Source organism: Bos indicus x Bos taurus, chromosome 3 (genome assembly GCF_003369695.1).
Source record: "Bos indicus x Bos taurus breed Angus x Brahman F1 hybrid chromosome 3, Bos_hybrid_MaternalHap_v2.0, whole genome shotgun sequence".
NCBI lineage: Eukaryota > Metazoa > Chordata > Mammalia > Artiodactyla > Bovidae > Bos > Bos indicus x Bos taurus.
The window spans coordinates 95,017,730-95,035,973 of record NC_040078.1 but is presented as its reverse complement, the minus strand read 5'-3'; the positions used below and the strand labels follow the sequence as shown (position 1 = coordinate 95,035,973).

Genomic DNA, 18,244 nt, shown 5'->3' with positions numbered 1-18,244 from the left:
ATCACGATCTTCTGGTTAGAAATCCTTCAATGACGTCATTGCTTTCTGCATTTAGATCAGTAGATAATAAGGCTTTAGAAGTGGCAAAGCCAATTTCTATTTCATACCATCCTATGTCTTTGAAGGATAACCTAGTAATTTGCATTTTGTGCTTAAAAGAATATTGTGCAGTTCAAGACTGCACTGTACAAATAACATTAAATCTGTTAATTTTAAATCCTTAGTATCTATCAAATTTGTATTCTTCTCATCATCCCTCCTGCTACTGGTTAGATCCAGGTTAAAACAATTCTCACATAGACTACCCCAATAGTCTCTCACCATATCTCGGTATGTCTAATCCTATTCTCCAATCTATAGTCCACTTAAAAAAATTTTTTTTGGTGGCACCCTATACCTTGTGGGATCTTAGTTCCCTTACCAGGAATTGAACCCAGGCTACAGCAATGAAAGCACTGACCAAGTCCTAACCACCGGACTGCCAGGGAATGCCTTATCCAGCTTTTCTAAAAGGTAAACTCAATCTTGTCACTTCTTGCTTAAAAATTCTTCAATGGCTACTCACTGTAGTAAGGCGAATTCCCCAGTGCTGCAAGATGAATCCAAATTTCTTACTCTTTGGTCCTTTCTGAACTAAAAGTGGTCATTTTTATCTAGGCACATATCATAATCACCTATGGAATTTATTTTTAAAAACATATGTACCAAATAAAAAAAAACATACGTACCTGGGCCCAACCTAGAAACTCTAGTTCAACAAGTTTGGAATGGGGCACAGATATCTCCATCTTGATAAAAAGTACCAGAGGTAATGCAGGTAACCTACAGGAGACAGCCTCATCTCCTACCAATACATCCCTCACCATCACAAAACATCCTCAGAAAACTTCTCATGATACCGTGCAGCATGTTTTCTCCCATTACATGCTTATGCTAATGCTGTTTCCTCTGCCAGAAATGTACCACCTTCTCTTTTGCTTAACCTCTTCTCACTTCAGTGGTCACTTGTAAAGCTTCCCTATGACATCCTCTCTGAGCCTCCTCCAAGTTGTCCTACCTGAATACCCTATTTACTTTATCACTGCCTTTTAACACAGTGTTACAGGACTAGACTGCACGCAGCCGGAAGACGGGGTTAAAGGTCTTTTGTCTCTGTAGCTCTCATTCGGGAGAGCAGCACTCTTGCATTAGCTGATATTCTCAAAAAAAAAAAAAAAAACAGTAAATAAATAAATGTCTTCAACATTATGAAATAATTACTTTCAGCTTTGGATGAGATCACTTAAAAATAAATACTACTTTCAGAAGTTACTATCTACAGAACCACAACTTTGAAAACATGGCTCTATAACAAATAGATCAGTTAAAATTACATTTTTCACTAGTTTAAACTGTTAGAACCCACTCTTTCTTTCTCAATTGTCTCAGATGAGGCAAGGCCACATGTTTATATTAGGTACGATGTCAACAAAACTTTCATCTGAATCAGTTTTTTTCCTTCTGAAGTTGGTTATGGAATTAAAGGAACCATTAGACTCACTGGAGACTCCTCATGTATGGGCTCAGACTCTAGGTTGCTCTGGCCTTCAGTGTGCTCATTAAGATTCGCTGTTTCACTGCTGCTGGTACTGAGGCTGCAATAATCTGTAGCACCATTTACAAGAATGCTGTGTGGACTACTGCACCAATTTAACTGATTACTATGGTTTTCCAGCTCTTTCATTTCCACAAGTTTCATTTGCATCTGTCAACACAAAGCAGAAATACAAAACAGAATTTACTAGAAAGACATTTTTAGACAAAAATTAGACAAAAACTAGACAAAATTACTAGAAAGACGTGATATAAAAATAACTATATGCTTAGACTTGATCAAGGATAAATCTGCTTCCATTAAGGAATGCAGCAAGACTTAGAGAAAAGGATTTCAGTAATCCATCCGAGTAAGTTCTCCTCCTGAAATTACAGTATATATGGATTTGTTTTTGTACATCTTTTGAAAGATCCAAGAATTTTAATTCAAATATCTGCTAATTGGCAGTCCTTTAGAATATAACTAGAAAAAGCGTCAGAGTATTGGGAAAAAGATGGCAAAACAGTAGTTCAAGACAAGATTTTATGATGACGCTTTAGGAGAGGGAGAGGAAATAGACGAAGAGTACATAAGACTTTGGAGCCATTCACATTCCTATTGGGAAGAAGAGAAGTGAAAACAAAGATGCAATGAGCTAGTGTCCTATCCCCTGGCATTATTTATTAATGGGCTAGAACCTTAAGGAGTAGTCTCTAAATCTAAAATATACCAAACAGGTTAAATGAAGGACAAAGTTTTTTTAAATTTCAATATCCATTGACTTTCTATACCTGGGACAACACAATAAATTCTAATATATATAAAAAGAAAAATGTGGGGAACTAGAAGGAAAAAATGCTTTTTTATACTTAATATCTACAATAAAAACACATTTACATATATTTCAAAGAAATTGAGACAACAAAATCAAAAAATGTTTCTAGTGAAAAAAACAAACGGAACTTTACTGAAAAGTACCATTTTCATAATATATATATTTTTTAATTACATTAGTGTCCTCTATTTATTAGCATGTTATATATTTTTTTTTAGCAAATATAAAAATTACCTATTGACATTCTGTAAAGCAAGGCTCTGTTCCCTAATCTTATTCCCCTAATATTTCCCATAAAGTTTTTAAGTTGCCCAATTTGGAATCTGTAATTTACCAAAGGAAAAGTCAGGACCATAACCTGGAAAAAGAACACTATATTGGATAAGGAGACAGATGTACATCTAGCTCTATCACTTTCTAATTATTAGGTTATTTTAGTCAAAGTACCCTCTCCAAGCTTCCATTTTTTAATCCATAGAGGTAGTAAGAACTATCTTCATAGAAGACTGTTATGTGAAGTAAAAGACATATTTACAAGAACTCTGTAAAATGTAAAGGCCTATGTAAACGAAGGACAATGTGTGTGAAAGTACCTAGCACACTACATTTCTCACTACTATAACAATTAAAATTTCCTGTTCCTTTTCTACTAATTTGCTCTATTTTTAAAAAGTTAAAGACTTGAGCCTTTTGAGGATAGAGACCAAATTTTTGTTATTAACTTTGTATCTCTAACATCTACCACAATGATACATACTGTAAGTGCTTAATAAATGTTCACTGAAAAACACGAGTATTATCCTTATATATTTAAACAGTGGGCATCAGTGTGTGTGTGTGTGTGTGTGTGTGTGTGTCTATATGTATACAGACATACACATATATATATATGTATATAGACACACACATTTTGTGTATATATATTGTGTATATATGTATATAGACATACATATATATGTGTATATAGACACACACACATTTCATTTTGTGTATATATATATATTGTGTATATATACACACAAATTGCATTTCATTTAGGATTTAAACTAACAATCAAAAATACTACACATTTATAACACAAAGCATATGCCTTGTATATTCCTAGTGCTATAGAGCAGTGGTTTATAAACTTACTTTTACTTTAATCTACACAAAGAAACAGAGTTTACACTTAGACCCAGTAAATATGTATGTACATATGTGTGTGTGTGTGTGAATACATAAAACATATAGATGCATACATCATACATATAACTATACATTTACACATATACACAGGGGTGAAACAACTGTAATGTATGCTGTTATTTCCTATTCTCTTTTATTTCACTGAAATTTATCATGACCATTAAATCAACTTTAATGCTACCCTGCAGTCTAAAATTTAAAACATTACTCACCATATAGATGAAGCAGTTGGGTGAAGTACCTGCCTATCAAAGAGTTCTATTTAGGACAGTTTGTTCCTTATAGTTATTCTCGAGACAATCAACAGAATCATGAAACAACCTGGCTTTCCTGTGTCTGATTCTCCCATGCACCTGCCATTTAAGCCTGTGTTCTTCCTTACTCGCTAGGTAAACTTAGAGGATACAGAAAAAAAAAATCACACAACTAACACAAGCTCTTTGCAAACTGTGCAAGGAAGGTACAACAAACATTTCAACTGCCAGAAATACTTGGATAAATAATATATATTGCACAAGTAAGTTACATAAAGTCAAGGTCAAAGGTTCTTTGTTCTCTAGAAAATACAAGGTAAGAAATAAAAATAAAAATTCAGCAAGTCACAAACTTCTCTTTAGTTATTACTTTTTCAAAAAAGGCTATAGGTAAGCTTTAGAGAGCAATAAAAGCACCAGGCTAATTTACAACTAAATTTCTTTTTTATAGGCCCATGGGAATATGCTGCCCTCTGTGGGAAAGATTCACGGTACCTGAGTCAAGTGTAAGAATTTGGTATGTTTATTCTTAAGATTTAGAGATCAAACACAAAGATCTAATTCCTTCCACAGATATCTGGCACACTTGGTAGTACAGCTTGCTGACACTATCTTCCATGCTCAAAACATGGCTTTATTTTCTCTCTGATAATTTATACTATCCAGAGTCATTTCTATTTTTCCAATTTATGCTCTTTCCTTTGAAAGAAATCCCCTTTCAAAAAAGTCAAAGAAAGAAAATTAAAAGACAAGCCAGAGACTGGGAAAAATTATTTGTAAATCAAATATCTGATGAAGGACTTATCTCCAGAATATACATATATATATTTTTAAAAACTTGTGTAATTTAATAAGACAACCCAAAATGGCAAAGGACTTTAAACAGACATTTCATCCAAGAGAATATACAAATGGCTCATAAGCATACGAAAAGATGATCAACATCTCTAGTCATCAGAGAACTGCAAATTAAAAACTATGAAGTACCACTTTACATCTACGAGAATGTCTATAATCCAAAAGACAATAAAAGGGTTGGTAAAAATGTGGAGAAACTGGAACTCTTATATATTGCTACGGCAAGTATTAAAATTCTACAGCCACTTTGGAAAAGCTTGGCAATTTAAAGTTAAAAAAAAAGTTTAATGTAACTTTACAATATAGCCAACTATTTTATATCCAAGAGAAATGAAAACACATGTCTACACAAAGAATTGTATGCAAACAGAAAATTCATAGCATCATTATTCATAATAGTCAACAGGAAGAAAGAATCCAAATGCCCATTAACTGGTGAACAAATAAACAACATACCTTATAAAATGAACTATAATTTTGTTACATACTACAGCATGGATGGGCTTCAAAAACATTACACTAAGTGAAAGAAACCACATGAGAAAGACCACAGACCACTTATTTCCTCTATATGAAACGTTCAGAAAAGGCAAATCTATAGACACAGAAAGCAGATTAGTAGTTACCCAGGGGTAAGGGTGGGGATTGATGATAAATGGGCACAACGGTCTTTTGGGAGTAAGGGAAATATTCTAAAACTGGATTGTGATGTTTGAGCAACTCTAAATTTACTGAAAATCATGGACTGTACCCTTAAAATGGGTTAATTTTACAGTCTATAAATAACAGTAAAAATATTTTAAAAACTTAAAACTATTTTAAAGACTGTCCATTTATCTAGGATCATTCCCACTACTATAAAATTCTTTTGGGTTTACTACATGTTAACTGAGTACCTACACTGAGACAAGAACTGTGCTAAATGCTTGGATAAATATGTATGTTTCTAGACCAAAAAGCTCCATCTACTGACAGAGGTAGACAAATAAACAAATGTGCAGGGGAAAATGTTACAATTACTGCAACAGAAGTACAATGTCCAATAAAGGCAAGATTCAGAAGATGCCACAAAGAAAGAAGAAGTTAAGCTATGGCTTACAAGATGGGTAAGCAGGTATTCATCTACCAGACAAGAGAGGGGGAAAAAGCATATCAAGGGGAAGGACTTCATTATATATAATAATTAACTGACCAAGTTTCAGACAATCTGAATTCTAGACTATGGCTCTTCTGAAGGCTACATAACCATAAGCAAGTTCCTACACCTTCCCTGGCTTCAGTTTGTTCAAATTCAAATGGAAAGGAATGGGCTATGCAGTCTCTACACACATCCAACCATCCTACCATCATTCTATAAAATATTAATCTCCATTTAGGGAAGTCAAGAAACAGCAAAGCAAAGGATCTATATTCTGGACCTACCACAACAGTCATATTTATCTATATAAAGAATAATTCCCTAATTAAAAAAAAAATAAAGGTTTCTAAATGAGCAAAACTGATTTTAAGGTTCAGTTCAATCACTCAGTTGTGTCCGACTCTTTGCAACCCCATGAATCTCAGCACGCCAGGCCTCCCTGTCCATCACCAACTCCCAGAGTTTACCCAAACTCATGTCCATCGAGTCGGTGATGCCATCCAGCCATCTCATCCTCGGTCGTCCCCTTCTCCTCCTGCCCCCAACCCCTCCCAGCATCAGGGTCTTTTCCAATGAGTCAACTCTTCACATGAGGTGGCCAAACTATTGGAGTTTCAGCTTCAGCATCAGTCCTTCCAATGAATACCCAGGACTGATCTCCTTTAGGATGGACCGGTTGGATCTCCTTGCAGTCCAAGGGACTCTCAAGAGTGTTCTCCAACACCTCACTTCAAAAGCATCAATTCTTCGGTGCTCAGCTTTCTTCACAGTCCAACTCTCACATCCATACATGACCACTGGAAAAACCACAGCCTTGACTAGACGGACCTTTGTTGGCAAAGTGATGTCTCTGCTTTGAATATGCTATCTAGGTTGGTCATAACTTTCCTTCCAAGGAGTAAGTGTCTTTTAATTTCATGGCTGCAATCACCATCTTGCAGTGATTTTGGAGCCCCAAAAAATAAAGTCTGACATGTTTCCCCATCTATTTCCCATGAAGTGATGGGACCAGATGCCATGATCTTAGATTTTAAGGTTAGAGTCCCCAAAAGGTAGGACACCAGGTTATTATTTATAAAAATAAGCAACACTTACTGAGTACTTATTTACCAAACCCTATGCTCAAATGTCTCACTGGTTTTGCCCCATTTAAACTTTAAAAGCAGCTGAAAGAGGCAGGTGTACTGTTAATTCTCCAATTCTATTTTATTTATTTATTTTATTAAATTTGGCCATGCTGTGCAGCTTGCAGGATCTTAAACGTCAGTTCCCCAATCAGGAATTGAATCCGTGTCCTCAGCAGTGAAAAGGGTGAAATTCAAGTCTCTGGTGGTTTATTGTTGTTTAGTCACTAAGTCACGTCCAACTCTTTTGCGACCCCATATACCGGAGCTCGCCAGTCTCCTCTGCCCATTGGATTTTCCAGGAAAGAATACTGGAGTGGGTTACCGTTTCCTTCTCCAGGGGACGTCCCTGATTCAGGGCTTGAACTCATGTCTCCTGTATTGGCAGGTGGATTCTTTACCGCTGAGCCACCAGGGAATTTGCAGTTCTCCAAGATGAGGAATCTAACACTGAGATGATTCAGGCAGTAAGCAGCAGAGCAAGCGTTTAAACCCAAACCATCTAATTACAAAGCCTGCACACTCAATAAGATTCCAGTGATAATCATCAGATGTATAAGACTCACAACAGTTTTAACTTATGACAGGTGACAAGAAGCCTCTTCATATAAAATGACAAAAAATGAATAATAAACTGGGCAGAAGCAGCAGCAGCAGAAGTGGAGAAAATACTATGTACTAAAAGGATACGTGAGTGCCCACTTGAGTGTATTTTTCACTCCCACAAAGACTTACTGAACTGATTTCCTGCTGTGAATCTTGCAGGTGCTGCTGAAGAGGTCCCAGCTGAGCCTTCCCTGACTCCACACTCTCTTCCAACTCTGCTGTTTCTTGCTGTAGGCGACTCAGCTCTTCCCTAGCTTTGGCCAGCTCTTCTTCATAAGTGGAGATCTGTGACTCTTGACTAGTTAGTTCAGCTTTCAGGGATGAAATCTACAACATGCGGTGAATAAGACAAAAAAGGGATTAAAAAAAGAGATGTCATTAAAACATTCCATAATGCAATATTTATTTTAGTTTACTACTTTGGTGTTTTTGATATATATTTTCTGTAGAAAAGGGCAATCAGGGACTGACAGAGGAGAGTGAAAGACATAGGTACCATACTTCCAACTAAATTTTAGAAAAAGAAAAAAACATGCAGTGTCCTATTTCCCCTGTAGTTTCTAGATGAAACATGTCCCATCTCCTTCATGTTCCCAAACTTCATGTTGACTAGATTGCCACTAACAACAGCAACAACAACAACGAGCAGAGAGGGTTTCTATCTTAAGCCAGCAAAAGCACCTAAGGTAAAGACACAGGCAGCAGTAAGCCACCAGGCCTTACCAGCTGGGCCTCCTCAGCACACTTCTTTCTGACTTCCTGCAGTTGCTCCTCCAGCTGGGCTTTCTGCTCATCCAGCCCATCAAGGAGTTCCTGTACTTGCTGTTTCTGGGCCTGTAGTTTTTGCAGATTAGTATTCTCCCTTTGCACTTCATCTTGAAGATCCTGAAATACAGGAATATTAACATTATTTACTAGAGGCAGGAGAAGGTTAATAATTTTTAAAAGTCTATCATAAGGGAAGGTAAAGTCTCATCTTATTACGTATACTGTGTTGGTGGATTGGAGGACTCATAGCTTTAAATACAATCTTTACTTGAGGACATCTTTCCTAGATTCCAGATTTAGACATTCAATTTGCTTACTCAGATCCATCCTTGGATGTCTGATGGACTTCTCTAACATAATAAGAACAGAACTCCTGGCATTTCCTCCCCCCGCCACTCCACAACATCTGCTTTATCCTCCATCTGCCCCCTCTCAGTTTCTCTGGCCAAAAAATACAGCATCTCCTCCGACTCTTCTCTTTCTCTCACATCTCATCTCCAATCTGTCAGCAAATCTTGCTGTTCCTTCCCTCAAAATGTATTTTAAAAAGCGGCCATGTTTTTCTTCAACCTCAGTCCAAGTCGTTTTTCTCTCTCTCCTGGATTGCTGCCTTCTAACTGGTTTCCCTTCATTCACCCATGCTACCTTTCAGTTTATTTACAGCATAGCAGTCACTGTTAAAAAACTACATCAGACAATGGCACTCCTCTACTCAAAACTCTGCACTGACTCCCCATCTCCCTTACCATAAAAACCCGTCCTTCCAATGGCCCCAGGTGGTCCCATCTCCCAGCTTCATTTCCACTGCTCTCTCCTTTGCTCACTCTTAATTTCAGCTACACTGGCCTTTCTGATGCTTCTCAAACATGTCAGATATGCTTCCTTCTCAGATCTTTCACTGATTATCCCCTCTTCCTAGAAAGCTCTTCCCCAAATTATTCACATGCCTTAATCCCTCATCTCCCTGAAGTCTCTGCTCAACTGTTAGTTGCTCATTTGTGCCCGACTCTCTGTGACCCCATGGACTGTAACCCATGAAGCTCCTCTGTCCATAGAATTCTCCAGGCAAGAATACTGGAGTAGGTAGCCATTCCCTTCTCCAGGGGATCTTCCTGACTCAGGGGCTAAACTTGATCTCCTGCATCGCAGGCAGATTATTGACCATCAGAGCCACCAGAGAAACACAGTGCAAAAAACAATGTACTACAGTTACCTTTAAATAATAAACTCCTCATAGGCAGCCAATGCTTCATCTTTCTTAGAGGTTCCACAATCTAATACAATGTCTTGCACATTCCAGGCAATTAATCAGGCAATGATTTGTAACTATCACAAGGATTCTACTATCTGGGAGAAACTACTGGGGAATGAGCCTGAAGCTGACAGAAACAACTTCTTTCAACATACTACAGAAAGCTTCACTCTATATTTAAACTATAGCAAAATATTAAAACTAGCCTCTAACTGACCTACAGCAAATGCATTTTGTTAAATTAAAATAGTATCTAACTTTCTATACTGATTCAACATTTGTATAGACTGTAGACCAAGAATGATTTGACATTTTAAATTTCCATTATATGGAAATAATCTTTACTACTTTAGCATGTCACTGTGGCATATATCTTTCTTGTGTGGTTTTTTTTTTTTTTACATTATCTTATATACTATTACTCTTTAGGAAGACATAACAACAGCTTCACTTTAATCCAGTTCCTTGAAAAACTACAGTGGCTTGAAAAATTCTTGTAATTACAAAATATTTTGAAAGCACGCCATCTGCAGATCTAAAGTGATTTTTATATTTGAGAATATAATCCACTGTCAATACTGTTATAAAATTATTATACGGTTTATACATAACAATATGCTGACCCAAAAGGCATTTTTAAAGAAATGCTTAACAGGAATAAGGAAAAAATGTTTCTTATTCCCATTTTCAAAAATTCTACTCTAATTTCCTACCCTCTCCCCAATCCCCCCCAAAAAACCTTAGACTTCACATCTCTAATAATATCTAGTCTTTATAAATATACGTAATTTTGATGTCTCTACTTTCATTCTAAATCCAATTAAGAAAAGTGAAATTTGCTTTAAAAGGGTCACATAATATAAGAAAATGACTAAGATATATGCTAATTTTTAAAAGTTGAATACAAAGGCAAATACAGTATGATTGCAAATAAATATAGAGCCATGCATATATAAATGTTAACCATGACTCTCCCTGAAATGTGAAATTGTAGAGTTTCTTTCTTTTTATACCTTTCTTTATTTTGCAAGATTAATATGGACTCATATTACTTTTATAATCAGAAAATGTCAAGTCTGCAGTTTTTAAGTATCACATATCATATGGTTTCATACCAATATAAAAATATTCTGATGCAACTGAATTTTTAATGTAAGAATTACCAATAGTAAGATCAATGCTGGTTTCTTTTAATAAAATCAACCCAGATTTCAAAACTTGTATTTTTTAGTGAGTCACTTTAAACACATCCCTAGAGGATAGGTTTATGTAAGAGGAAAGGGAATAAACAAATCAATATAACATTTACTCTTGCCCTTTCTCTTCCAAAGAGCAAACATATTCCCTCAAATTTCCCAACCTCACTTTTATGCTACAGTAAAAATCTACATAGTAACACAAAAGTATGGGCCTTGAGGGAAAGGTTATTGAAAAAATACCTCACATTGGTGACATATTTTAAGCTGGATAGAGGTCCATATTTAAATTAATGCCTCTCCATGTCTATTTTAAATATGAAAAAAGATCTTCTCTAAAAAAATTTCAACACTAATCCATACACACAAAGGTCTTCTTTTTCAGTAAGCAAACTTAAAATTATTAAACTGTACAAAAGCAAAATGAACAGATTGCAAACATAAACACTAGGAAGAAGAAGAATCAAATTTCACTACAAAATTACTTGGTAAGGCTGCCACCACTGTAATGTAATTTTCACAACAATTTCAATATCCATATCTACTTGGTTATTTTATTTTGGCACAGAATGGTTTATCCTGAGACTAAGTGAAGTCAACGGATGAACATCTCTCTCCCTGCCCACCCTTGACTAGGACAGTGGCAGATTCTCTTAGCAAACACCATCTGCCACTAAACTAGGATAATTTTCTCTTAATCTGAAGGTAGCCCTTTGGGGAAATCCTCTCCTGAATTAGGGTACAACCTCAGTTACTATCAAATGCCAACTCATCAAGGAAGTGACTAAAGACACGTGCAGATGCCTTCCTAGTTATGCTCTATTTTCCATGATCATGCTCTACTTGCTCACCTGTGCCATCAACAGCAAAAGAAAAGAGGGTAGCAGCAATTAGGAAATGGCAAGGATAAAGTGAACAAGACTACTGTAATGCACTGTCATGCTTTGCTTTAGAAAAATACCAAAACAAGCCACATCAAAGGTTCTTTATCCAGGAGTGAAAGGATCCTTGATCTGCAATCTTGGCTTTATTTAAAACTAAATTTCAAGGAAAATATCCTATTTTCTAGAAATCACACAAGATAAAGAAAATGATAAACTTGTCCCCATCCCTCCATATCCTTTGAAGTGCTATGGAGGGTAGTAGAAATAAAATTTAAACAAATATATAAAAGCTCTCAGCTATACTCAAGAATAAGATAATTCATTTTAGCAACCCAAATCGGCTGTACAACCAAAGAAGTAAATCTATAAAACATGAATACATTTAGATCTATTTCATATAAATACAGAGTAAAAAATACACAAAAATGATAACTAATTTATAAATAAAACACTTACTTAAAAAAAAAAAAACTCAAAGCATACATACAGTATATCTATACTTGAAAAGTTATTATAGTGAATAAAGGAATTTTAAGTATTTTGGTAATCTTACCGAAAATGCTATTTAATTGATTAAAAAACTCTACAGACTAATCCAGAACTAAAAATAATCAAGTACATTCATTATGTTGGCCTAATTCTCAAAATAGAAGTTACAGGAATATTCTTAACATAAAAAAGTAACAACTATAAAGCAAGATGTTTTCTAAGTCAAAGACCAGAAAGGGAACCTATTAAACTAGGGAAGATGTTAGAAAACCTCACTAACAGCCTGCCTTTATTTCTCAATCATATGCTTCTCAGCATGTTCTAAGAGCACTATCACCAGGAAAAGAATGTTGAGCTCATGTATCTAATTTTATTTTCACCCAAAATAAATCATCTTTCTTCATCTAGGGGGAAAAAAATGGGCAATTACTATAAGCTACTAAATCTTTGTTGATGAAGTTTAAATAACTGTGAGCTTCTCTCTCATGAAGGTAGTATGAACAATATAGAAAAGGCTGACTCTTCATGATATCAACTGTGCTCCCAATCCTTTCTGCCTGTGGTTTCTGGATGTCTCTTGTCCCATTTTTAATTTCATGCACAAAATGGAAGTTTATTCATTTCTACTGTCAATAGCTTCTTTAAATTTACCTCCATCTAAGAATATATTACCATCTACAGTATAAGATATGATCCAAGGTACAATTTTTAAGCTTAGGGAGCTCACAATATAGGCTGTAAGATACTGGAATCTATATACATATACATTAAATGAGTATAATAAGATAACATACTGGTATGCCATATAAGTGTACACACATTCCTCTGGAAGTCCCAACGTAAGAAAGACAAGCAAACTGAAGGGAAAAAGAAGGGAAAATTTAGAGAAGTGATGAGTTTCAGTTGGATTTTAAGACATGGGTGGAATTCACATAAACAGGAAGATAAGGAATTCTAGATTGCAGCAACAAAAGTTATAAAAGAGGGAACAACAAAGATCAAGTGTATACCACACAGTTCAGATGCAAGCAATCAAAAAATAAGTAGTACAAGAGGATGGCCTATAATCTTTTTTTCTACTTCCAATATACCCATGAGGATGACATTCTCCCACCACTAACAGTGGCAGTGGGCGGCAGTAAAGATTTTCACATATGAGAGTCATAATTACTAAAACTGGTTCGGGTAGAAAGCAAGGAGGAAGATGGAGTAAGCACTTAGATCTGACTTAAAAATTTCAGATGTTAGGTAACAGGGGTGGCAGTAGTGAAAAAGAAAAACAGACAGGAAAATTCAAAACTTGAAGTCAATTTTTTTCAGCAAGGTGAGACTCATTTTAGATATACTGGATTTGAAATGATAAACCTCAAAATGCCTAACTGGAGACGTGAGACTTGCACTCTAAAGAGCTGAGGGCTTGACAGATATCTGGGAAGCATCAGTATATGGTATGTGGATGACAGAGGGTAAGGAAAAGGGAGGAAAGAGGGGGTCAGAGTGTGTCCATCAGTCCTGGGCAAAGGCAACAGAAGCAAAAGGTCAAAGGAGGGCTACGAATATTCAGGAGAATGCAACCCAAGAAATCAGTAACCAATGCAGGAAGGACCCATGGATTTGGCCTTAAGATCTTGGTCCTGGGGAGATAAATTAAGCACAAAGGTATGGGTGAACAGGAAATTAAGCAAGATTACTGAAAAGCTAGGACGGGGGGAAAGGGTCACACAAAGCAACAAAAATAGAGAAAAATAGGCTGGCAGTTAAAGTGACAGCAACAGGGGGGAAAAAATTGATTAGTCCTATATGCAGATAGGGCTTCCCAGGTGGTAAATGTAGGAGACACCTGCCAATGTAGGAGACACAAGAGACGTAAATTAGACCCCTGGGTCAGGAAGATCCCCTGGAGGACAGAATGGCAAACATCCAGTACTCTTGCCTAGAATCCAGTACTCTTGCCTAGAATCCCACAGACAGAGGAGCCTGGCAGGCTACAATTCACAGGGTCGCAAAGAGTTGGACACACTGAAGCAACTTGGTGCATGCACGTACATGCACACAAACACACACACACATATGCAGAGTCTGATATGAAAATAAAAGTCAGAGAAGGGCATGATGATGAAGGGAGAGTAACAAAGAGATGGCAGTAAGATATAGAATAATACTACCAATTAGAACACCTACTGAACTCTAAGTGAAGTCGCTCAGTCGTGTCCAACTCTTAGCGACCCCATGGACTGTAGCCTACCAGGCTCTGAGGAGCCTCTCAGCCCATGGAATTTTCCAGGCAAGAGTACTGGAGTGGGTTGCCATTTCCTTCTCCAGGGGATCTTCCCAACCCAGGGATCAAACCCGGGTTTCCTGCACTGCAGGCAGACGCTTTACCGTCTGAGCCACCAGGGAAGTGACTGAACTCTAACCCTGTGCCAATTACTTTGAGGCACTTTACCAATAATATGTCATTTTATTCTAACAGCAAACTCTGCTATTTCATGTTACAGAAGTGAAAACTAATGTGCAGAGTGGTTACATTTCTTCCTTAGGATCTCAAACTTCAGAAGAGCCAGAATTAGGAACTGAATTCAAGGTTCTCTGATACCAAGTCATTCCTATAAACTTCTATGCAAAATTGAAGAAAGTATACATGAGGGTGAATTCCTAAATATTTGTTGACTACCTTGAAGGACAGTTTTTTGTTTTTGTTTTTGTTTTAGATTCTGTGTTATTACTGTCCAAATATATGAAGTTCTGATGAAATAAAATCATACGGTACAGATAAAAACAGGCTATGAGAGCTGAGTCGTTTTAGGGCAAAATGGCAGATCACTCAACAGCTTTTTTTTTTTTTTTTTTAAGGAATTCGAAATGTTTAAAAATAGAGAAGGTGGTTTCTGAAAAAGAAAGAAAAAGAGAAGCGGAAAAAGAAAGAAAAAAGAAAAAAAGAAGAACGGGAGGGAGGGAGAAGAAAAGAAAGAAACCATTGAGGAAAGGTTAGCTTACAAGAAAATCTGACTTAGAAAGAAGGGACAAACGCATAAAAAATGCATAGACTTTGTGTTGGTTAATGCAATGGTAAACAACAGAATATACGGCCTCATAATAATTCTGTAATGGTGTACATATAATGCCTCTAGCGCTTTTGGAAAATACGCAGACACTAATTAAAGGTCATTCTAGATAAAAATACATATTTCTTTAAAGGGGTGGGGGTGGCGGGAGGGGGAGTGTGATCTCAGAGCACATCCCCGCAGATGTACAAAGATGAAACTATGTTTTTTTAATAATTCCAGTAAATGTGGCAGCAAAAATTTGTTGCAAGGATGTTGGCTGGTTTTCACAAAGTTTTTTTTTTCTTTTTAAGAAATGGAGCTATAAGGTTATATTTGAATAAAATTTTTAATAAAATTGTGCATATGCAGTTTAAGGTAGGAAAGAATGTGGGTCTACCTTCTTCCTGTAACAACAAGAAACTCAAACCATAAACATTTGAGATAGAACAGCCTTTTACAGTTTCCCCCATTTTGGATCTAATTTCTCCACAGAACTTGACAAACTAGCAGTGTACCTCGTATGAGTTAACAGTGATCATCTCATGACATAAAATATGAAGTTAATTGTTGGTTTGTTCTTCAAGAAAAAAATCGTGAACTGTGAGTTCTCAAGATGGTAATAGAACACAAACAGGAAATAAACGTACAAAATTAATTATGTAGCAGACCTTCTAATTTACCTGAATTAGAAAGACTATATAAATGCTAAAATAAAAAAGAACTAGTCTTTTGGCACTTTGATCAAATTTAAAGAGGCTTTGAAAGTCTGGTTTCTCTACTTGAGATATGAGCTCATATTATCACAATCTGTAACTTTATAAATATAAAGAAAAGCAAGAATATGCAGAAAAGCCATATTTGATTAAGGCAGAAAGATATTTATTGATGAGTCAAAATTCTCTTACTTCTCCCTTGATGCCCTCATTTTGGCATTTTTCATTAGCACCTACATTAGAAAGTGGGGTAAGAAGGAAGCAGGGAAGCTATAGTAAAAAGCCTTTTGGCAGAGAAATTAGAAAATAAATACTAAAAGTTCAAGTTAGTTACAGATCTTAATTATTCATGTTATTCCTAGTCTATTCATGTTATGCCTCATTACCAATGGCTAATTCAGAGTAAACTCAATAGGTAATACAATATACTTATTAACACTTTCAGTTAAGTGGTCTTGCTTCAGAAAATCGAAAATAATCACTAAAATGAAAGTTTTAATTACTTGTAGATGTCAATTATCCATGTCATTCTTAGTCTAGTATCTCATTACCATGAACAATACAAAAATACCTGTACTGACATGGAATGAGTAATGTGTCTACTAATGCAAAGCTTTAATCCTATGGTTTTTTCCAATGAACCTGCATGTTCAACCATTACATAGTGGCCTATACTCACTATGCTCTACATGCTCTAAAATACCTTTTATTTACAGCACCTTATGCAAAAAAAAATTTCAACTATTTAGACTTCCTCAGCCAAGCACATTTTGGATTCAGCAAACTTGAAGCTTTAACATGTACCTTACCATCAACACTAAGTAAAAGAAGGACTAGCATATAACAAAGAAATGTTGACTGACAACAAAACTTCTATAAATATAAGAAATCAAATATTTAAGGATAGCTGATTTAGCTTGAAAAGAACAGTGTAAATTTTAGTGTTCTCCCAAAGCAGCTATTTAAAATTCACAATCTCAAAAGATGAGGCAGTGAAAAACCACAGATAGATGTACACACACACACACAAATAGTGTCTACTGCAAAAACCTTGGTACTGTGAAACATCTGGCTAAATTTGGAAGTTGTCCAATATTATATCAGTGACTACATCTACCTCTTCAGATTGAGAAAACTTTTGTAGATCATTTTATCTTCCATTCTTAAAATATTTTCATCAGTAACTGCTTAAAGTCTATGACTCTTGCATTTCTTAAGCTCAAAAATTGCACAAAAATAAAGTAATTGACGATATCATTTCCTATTTCACTATCACAAAGAGAAATATATTAGTGACAATCTGTTAACTCTGTTTCACCTTTAGGAAAATTCCAGTATATATAATAAGTACAGTAATAGAATCAACTTCTAACAAGAAGTCTCTCGATCTGGCTTCTTCTTCAACCCCTCAATAAATCATTCTCCCCACCCTAGCACAGTCCACCTGTCACAGCATCTCTGGTGAATGTGCTACATCAAAACAAAATAATGGATCTAACAGTTTTAGAGCTTTTCCCCATTTAAAACTATCAAGACAAGGAAATCCAATACATGACTGCTGAGGTTAAGAAATGTCCATGCATGAGCTCTTACTGGCAACTGCTACCAGTGCTTCTACATCCAACATCCTGTGTGTGCTGGTACAGCATTTAAGAAATGATGTCCCAATAACATGGTTATTGCTTATGGCTCTAAATGCAACACTGCCCATTTTTCTATATTTTAACGTTTGAAATACCTCTTTTGTGTCATTCCCAATCAGAAATGGAGGTTTTTTTTGTCTTTTCTATTTGTAAAATAGAAGCTACTTTGTAAAATGAAGCTACTTAACACAGCACTTAGTGAAATGAATTAAATCTCTTTATGCCAAAGTTTAAGATATCCTGGCTACTAAGCAACTTATAAAATGCTATTTTGAATTGTTCCCTATCATTTCCCACCCTATTAGTACTGAGACAGTCCTTTAAAATATTAGGTCTCCTAGCTAACAAAATCTTACACCCATGAAAAACCAATTTGCGTTTTCATGATGATGATGATGATGATGATGATGATGATGCTCTCATTCATTCAGTTTTACTGGTGCAATAATATTTATATCACAAGTCATTCAAACTTACCTTTAAGGCTATAATATGCAGATAAATATTATCTTAAAAATACTTTTAAAATGAGAAATTTATGCTGAAAAATACTGCTTTATCATTGTAGTGTAATCTTTGCAGGCCAGAGTGAGAAGAAAAATAATAGTTTTATAAAAGATAAAGATTTATATCACATAAATAACAGGGATTCTCTTTACCTACTCACCAATACCAC

At 35.7% G+C, this 18,244-nt stretch overlaps 1 protein-coding gene across 13 annotated transcripts in view; it reads right to left on the bottom strand.

The window, feature by feature from the left end:
- EPS15 (epidermal growth factor receptor pathway substrate 15) overlaps positions 1–18,244 on the bottom strand; it is a 190,932-nt gene that overhangs the window by 40,162 nt on the left and 132,526 nt on the right. For all 13 annotated transcript variants that reach the window (XM_027537284.1, XM_027537285.1, XM_027537291.1 and 10 more), the window contains 3 exons: positions 8,300–8,461; positions 7,706–7,903; positions 1,541–1,744 (listed from right to left, as the gene is read on the bottom strand). In XM_027537284.1, coding sequence (XP_027393085.1) covers positions 1,541–1,744; positions 7,706–7,903; positions 8,300–8,461 — 564 coding nt within the window. The remainder of the gene's footprint in view (positions 1–1,540; positions 1,745–7,705; positions 7,904–8,299; positions 8,462–18,244) is intronic.